Source organism: Orbicella faveolata, unplaced genomic scaffold, assembly GCF_042242905.1.
Source record: "Orbicella faveolata isolate gen_17 unplaced genomic scaffold, um_ofav_v1 contig_2, whole genome shotgun sequence".
NCBI classification, from domain to species: Eukaryota; Metazoa; Cnidaria; class Anthozoa; order Scleractinia; family Merulinidae; genus Orbicella; species Orbicella faveolata.
This window is the reverse complement of record NW_028301547.1, coordinates 13,827,404-13,834,426: the sequence shown is the minus strand read 5'-3', so window position 1 is coordinate 13,834,426 and position 7,023 is coordinate 13,827,404. Positions and strand designations below refer to the sequence as shown.

Below are 7,023 nucleotides of genomic sequence, written 5' to 3'. Positions count from 1 at the left end.
TTTTATCCGGGTGCTCCGGTTTTCCTCCCCTCACAAAAAAACAGCATCTCCAAATCCCAATTCGACCAGGATAGAGGGTCTGAATGAAAGCCCGCTCTTCCTCTCTAAATATTTTAATTCTAATTTTTATTTTCCTTCTGCAACAAAGATCGTCGGGTTTCACGTGGACAAAGCTCAAATGCTTCTTGTTTCAAGGTGGACATTGAAACGTCGTATTGTGGAGTACGGGCTTCTCGATGATTTCGCATGAGCAACTAGACAATCTCGTAGAACGTTTCATGATGAGTGATCAGTCAACGGGATGGAAGAGGGAGAGTATTGGCCATGTCGACCCTGGAGACTCTAGAATCAGCTGGGCTGTCGTAAGACACCCTCACATTTTCACCCCTATGACCACTTCGCACCCTTGATGGCCATTCAAACCTTTGCGTCGCTGAGGGAAACAAATCTAGGACAATGCTACAGTTCTGTTATTAGTAGAACATTTAAACAAAAAAAACCACAACAACAACGCTAGTATAGTTTTTTTTTTTTTACATTGTTTTAGGAGTACCTTGTTAAAGATTAAAGGTTAATTAAAGGAAAATCATCAATACCCCCATGTATGACAGTAACCAGGCTATGGTGTCCGTCAATATGCCACAAGCTATTTGGAGCAGCCACAGAATACGCTCTCCTAGAAATTACGACAGCCCAACGGATTCTAGAGTTTCCAGGGTCAACGCGGTCAATACTCTCCCTGATTCCATCCCGTTGAACTCTGAGACCTATAATGATCGAAGATGTCCGGTCACCAAGGAATACCCGAGCAAAGTCCCATGATCACTCATAAAACGTTGTACGAGATTATCTACTTGCTCATCCGAAATCATCGAGCAGTCTGTTATCTCCTCTAGCCCATGTAATGTTTATGTTCAGTTGTGTATGTTTGGGGTCGTTTGTCTTTGTTCTACCCCTTCATATAATAAGGCTTCCTTCGTCCGCCATATTGCGTTCAGAAATTGTAGAGCGTGAGCTGGGACCTAATGATGCGCGAAGACGGTGCGCAGAAAATGTTGAATTAATATTGCACCGTGTTAAACCAATATTTCGATCGTGAATGTAATGAATATAAACTGTTGAATGTGAATGAATACATCCCGTAAATGTGAGTAAATATATTCGTGAATACGAAATACGTCGTTAAATGTGAATTAGTATATCTCTTGAATATAAATTTAGTTGCTGAATGTGAATAAATATATTCGTGAATAATAATAACAACATTAAATGTGAATGAATATAAACTTTGTGAATTTTGCACCATTTCGCCAACCATAGTTCACATACTCACATGTTCGCCACATGTCTTATCACATGTCTTAGCATTAAACGGTACCAGTTTACTGGCCGTGACATGCCCCCTGCAAAAATCAAGCGGGGTGGCCATTTTGGTGTCCTTACAGGAATGTGGCTTTTTCGGCCCATAACCATGCACAGGGCAACCAACTCTGGAAAGCCATAGGTCAAAATTAGGATTGCGTTCCACCTCGTCGAACGCAAAAACTAGTGCCAGGCCTGTTTTTTGTCTCTGTCTCTCTCAGTTGTGTGAGGCCTGGTAGCATAGCATAAACTCAAGTGCAAAGAAATTCGTGTAAGTTACTGAGCCGGAGTATTGGCTCGTTCTGTTCTTATGGATTGATTGCGATTTTCGGGTTAGATCTGTAAGCCTAGTATGCCTTCGTACCGCAGAACCGCTACTCAAAGCGATATGCAGACCGTGGTTCGTAAATGCGCTTTGATAGGTATCGTTATTAGCTTCGTTATTGGATTAATATACTGGTGGATGTCAGGCGAGGGCGAAGTGGATTCCCTCGGCAACAATCAAAGCATCGACTTTTATCACAGGGCTGCATTCGTTAAGGAGTACAACAAAACATATCCTTTGACTCGTCCAGAGATCACAGCAGAGGGAAAGAGGTTTAGAATCGGGGTGATTGCAGATCTTGATGAAAACTCGAAATCATCTTCAAAGGCGAACACATGGACAAGTCACTTCAAGCGAGGGTATTTAACACTTCATCGCAATGGCCAGGTGTCTGTGGAATGGGATAAAGATCTAGCTGTGCTATCTTCTACTTTGTCCCAAAAAGGACGGGGCATGGAACTATCGGAGTTGATAGTTTTTAACGGGAAACTGTACGCTGTTGATGATCGAACCGGAGTAGTTTTTCAAATTCAGGACAAGCACACTACTGCGTGGGTGATTTTACCCGATGGAGATGGCACAGAAGCGAAGGGTTTTAAGGCAGAGTGGATGGCTGTCAAAGGCAAAACTCTTTACGTCGGTGGCCTTGGAAAGGAGTGGACAACAACAGAAGGAGTGTTCCAAAATCACAACCCACAGTGGGTTAAGAGCATTGGCCCCAATGGAGATGTGGTCCATCATAACTGGGTGTCCAGATATGAGGCCTTGCGGGGGGCCTTGGGGATTCAGTACCCTGGGTATGTAATTCACGAGGCAGCAAACTGGAGTGACAAACACAAGAAGTGGTTTTTCTTACCAAGAAGAGCTAGTCATGATTCGTACAATGAAAAAGATGATGAACATCGGGCGACAAATGTCATGATAACCTGTGATGAAGACTTCACAAACTTCCACGTGCGCACCATAGGAGAACTCAACTTGACTCACGGTTTTTCTTCTTTCAAGTTTATCCCTGGTACAGATGATAAGTTATTTGTTGCTCTGAAGACAGAAGAAGACAGGGGTACCATTCGCTCATACATTGTTGCTTATGATATTAATGGAAGGATGATCATGCAAGAGACCCATATTGGTGATAATAAGTTTGAAGGAATTGAATTTTTATAAAAACCGCCAGAATGTATATATTTTAAGATATCCCTTCTTCAATTACATGTATATTATGTACAGATCAATTCTAAGCTTCAACATCCCTCTCCCCCCTCCCCCCCTATTCCCACCCCCTCGGGCATTTGAACTTTTGGAGATTTTATTCCACAGTGTGAAAAATTTGTGATACTAGGCACGTTTAGCAACTGAAAGCAATACCTTCGATGAATTACATTTAATATTGTTTGAGAGTGGTTGTACATTTTACAGCATTTGTTTATTCACTATTCAATAGCAGTTCATGCTCTGAGGACAACAACTATTTTATGAAAAAGGCAAGATCAGCGACTGTAACTTTCTACACATTGACTAGCAAATGATTTGACTATTCAAGCTTTAGAACCTAAAAATCACACAACACAAATACGCTCTAGTTTTTAAACATACCTTCAAAAATGCTGCAAAGCTTTAGCAGCCCTTGGCTTGTCACCCATCCGCTAACAAAAGTGACTTCTTTTCCTTTAAACTTCTCCATACCTGGAACAACCATGTGTATTCTGCTGGAAAGACTTGACACTTCCAGTTGAAATTCCCCACCCCACCCAGGCAAGGTTGAAATCACCCACCCCTGGGAAGTCTTTGTCAAATTCCTATTAGGACAGTCAAATGTCTGTGGGTTGCCTAGGGGGTGGGGGATGTTGAAGCTTTGAATTGATCGGCACATTATCAAGTCTACAGGATCAAACCTTCCTATCTGAAAAACACATGACACACAACCAAAAGTCAACCATGGTCAGCGCCAACCAAAAGACACGTGGGCTCTGGGAACGAGATTGCCATGTTTACAAACCCCCCTCGAATGACACGTTTCAAATTAACGTAGAAAACGCTACGGTAAATGTTTTGAAAGTTACTTCGAAAATACTTTACAATGAATTTAAACGCAAAAAGCAAACGGCGCCTTCTGCTCAAAAGAAAATAAAACTAAAATATCCAAATCTTTCTCTGGAATGGAAAGAAATTTACTCTCTTCCGTTTACGGTCACACATGATACAAAAACTAGGGAATTTCAGTACAAGCTGTTAAATAACATTGTTTTTACAAATGAAAAATTATTCAGACTTAAAATGATTGACTCTTCTCTTTGCGCCTTTTGTCAAACGGAAGTCGAGTCCCTTGGGCACTTATTCTTTCATTGCAATGTAACAAAATCTTTCTGGCAGTTGCTTTGTTCCTGGATTTCTGAAAAAAAAAAAAAGGTAATCTCGACATCCTTAACGCTAGAAAATGTTATCTTTGGAGTATTCAATGTCGCAGAAGACTTTCATATTCTAAACCATATTATTTTATTAGCTAAATATCATATTTATAACTGTAAATTAAATATCATACATCCTTCTCTAAAGGTCTTCATAGCCAAGGTTAAGGTGGTATGGTACCCTCAATATGGACCAAACAGTTTGTTTAAATATGGTAAAGAAAGATCAATTGTGTGCTATTGCACTCAAGAAGAGAAATTAAATTTCTAGAGTTTTACTCAAAATGGTTGCTATGGAAACCAGCCACAGCCTTTTGAAGTAGTGTTTTATAGTATTGACGCCAACACTTCCTGCTCTTTTACAAAACAAGAATTGACTGTCAAATAAGCATATCATGTAAGTTTCTGTTTTGTTCTGTGATATGAACCTAAGTTTTGACAGTTAACTCTTATTTTCAGTGCTTTTTACAGCTTTATTTGGAAATAACCTTATTTTTTACCACACCTAGTGGACAAATCATCTCATGTCACGTGACAGACCTTAAAATGTTACGATTTTTTTGGTTTATATCATCACGACATTATTGGTCTTTGATGAGCCCAAGTTTCAGAAATTCTACTTAAAAACCTTGCAAAGTAGAAAGGTTGGCGCGAAGTCAGTCGGTACAAAATTAAACTTTTGAGAAAAATGCACTTTAAGTTTCTTACACGAAGTATTAAGCATTTAACGAGCCACAAATAGTTGGGGGGTGCAGATTGGATCTCGGGGGAGGGGGTGCAATGGTTGTTCTAGTTTGTAAAAAGTTACCGCAGTTGTGGGAAATATTCCTTGTCATAAGGGAAATGAATGGGCCTGTGATGGCAATTTGAGGCAAAGCTTTTCACAAATAATTATACCAATCGAGTTGTGCATGTCTCAAAAGTTTTTTCTAAATAGTTTCGTTCATATAAGTTAAAAATAATCTATATTTTTGGTCACGTTCTTATAGTAAACAGTCGTTGCTATGGCCGTTGCCATGTGAAAAAACTTATACCACTGTGCACTTTCCTTAAATTTCACACTCATCTGGAAGGAAATTCGGCAAGATCGTTTCAAAATGTTTTTGACAAGTCCTCAAGGGTCTTAAGTCTTGTATTTCCAAGAAATTGAATTTTTCATGAACATCGCCATATTTTAGGGTACCATACCACCTTAAAGCAACTTGCCAGATTGAACAGAAAATTGCAGCTAACAGCAATAAATTGGTAAAACATTATAAAAAATGGAACAAATTTCTACCTTGCTTCAGTTAATTTAGTTTATGTTTTGTGATGATGTATGTAGAGATCTATTTATATTAACATTGTAATAGGTTTCTTTACCTCCCCTTTTCTCCCTTTTTTTTTCTTTTTGTATGTGTATCCCTTTTTAATGTAAAATTGTAAAACTAGCATCACAGTATCTCTTTGCTTGTCCATTGCACAACTTACAAATAAAAACAATAAAATACAAAAAAAAAATGTTTTAAACCAAGGCACGCATGCGCCGTGAAACCGGAACTCCTAAAATCTTGGAGTCTGGAAATCGATTATTCTAGAGCTCCGTGTCTTGGCGCTGACCAAAAGACACGTGGGCTCTGGGAACGAGATTGATCTATCCTCAGTCGTGCGCAGGGCGGAAAAAGGCCACATATAAGCGCCCTGGTCGTGCTTGTCCGCCACAAAAGAGAAAAGCACCACAAAAATACTACGAATATAATATGTTTTGGAATGATCAACATTGAACAGATTGACAGCTGAATTGACAGGTTTACAAATTGGTCAAGTGAAACTCAATTTGTCCTAAAATAAATTAATTTTGGTTTTGATATAATTATATATATTACCGTTTCTGTTTTTTATTAATCAGGTAGCCTTAATAGCGTGACCAAGATATGAAAGTTGTTTAACAGCATTGTTCATGACACAATGGACAGTGTGTTTTAATAAGCGTCGAATGTTGTCCTTCAGTAGCACATTTAATCTAGTGTTCTTTGGAGCGAGGCCTTAAACTGTTCTAAGCTTTCGCTGATCCACGACATCATAAGTGATAATGTCGTGGATCAGCGCCGAATGTACATTTTAACTATACAGAGTAGTTTTACAGTCTCACCTGAAAGAAAACTATCGTATTTTAATCAATGCAAAACACGGCAAAATGATTAAAGCATTGCTTACAGATAAAAGCCGAGATAAGGCAAGGATAATTGGAACTACCTACGTAAATACTGTATTGTTTAGTTAACAAATATTGATCATGTATGTTTAGTTTATACCACTTCAAGTTGGCAAACGTTGGCTTAAACTAACTAAATTACCTGCGTGAAACTTTTCTCGTTTTTCCATCTGAACAAGAAAAGGTCATATTTATTCAGACTATTGGTTGAAGTTGTTCATTCAGTAACAACAGTAAAGCGTATGGGCCGCGGGTAGTCTAACAGAATCACTTTACATTCACACGGAGAAGAACACGTAACTGAACCAGTATGCCGAAGACAATCGACAAGGCAACATGTTTCGTTCTGTTGACAAAATTTGCAGGTCGGAAATACAGTGACGAGGAGAAGTTTGCCAGACTTCTGGAAATCTCGTCCTACAAGCAAGAACTGGAAGGACTTTATCGAAAAACCTCAATACGACACAGGGACCAAGCAACCTTGAACGTGCTGTTTCAAATTCTCCAAGTGCAAGAAGTTGGGAGTATCGAACAATACCATCTCAACGGATTGGTTTTTAAGGTTCACGTTTTAGAAGATACAGAGCTTTGACATTCTAAATGACAAGGAATTCAACTTCCAACGTAATTTTGACAAATAGAATATTAATGTTAATAATAATGAAGTCGATTGTGATATCATTTTTAACATAGTATACTGATATATTTACAACAGATTTAGCTGCATGTGCTAG

The 7,023-nt window shown here is 38.9% G+C and overlaps 1 protein-coding gene across 1 annotated transcript; it reads left to right on the top strand.

Annotated features, from left to right (window-relative positions):
• The first annotated feature begins 1,604 nt into the window (after positions 1–1,604).
• On the top strand, positions 1,605–5,595 carry LOC110048074 (soluble calcium-activated nucleotidase 1-like). Its single transcript, XM_020753846.2, has one exon. The coding sequence runs from the start codon at positions 1,715–1,717 to the stop codon at positions 2,852–2,854; it is 1,140 nt and encodes a 379-aa protein (XP_020609505.2). The 5' UTR covers positions 1,605–1,714; the 3' UTR covers positions 2,855–5,595.
• The last annotated feature ends 1,428 nt before the right edge of the window (positions 5,596–7,023 follow it).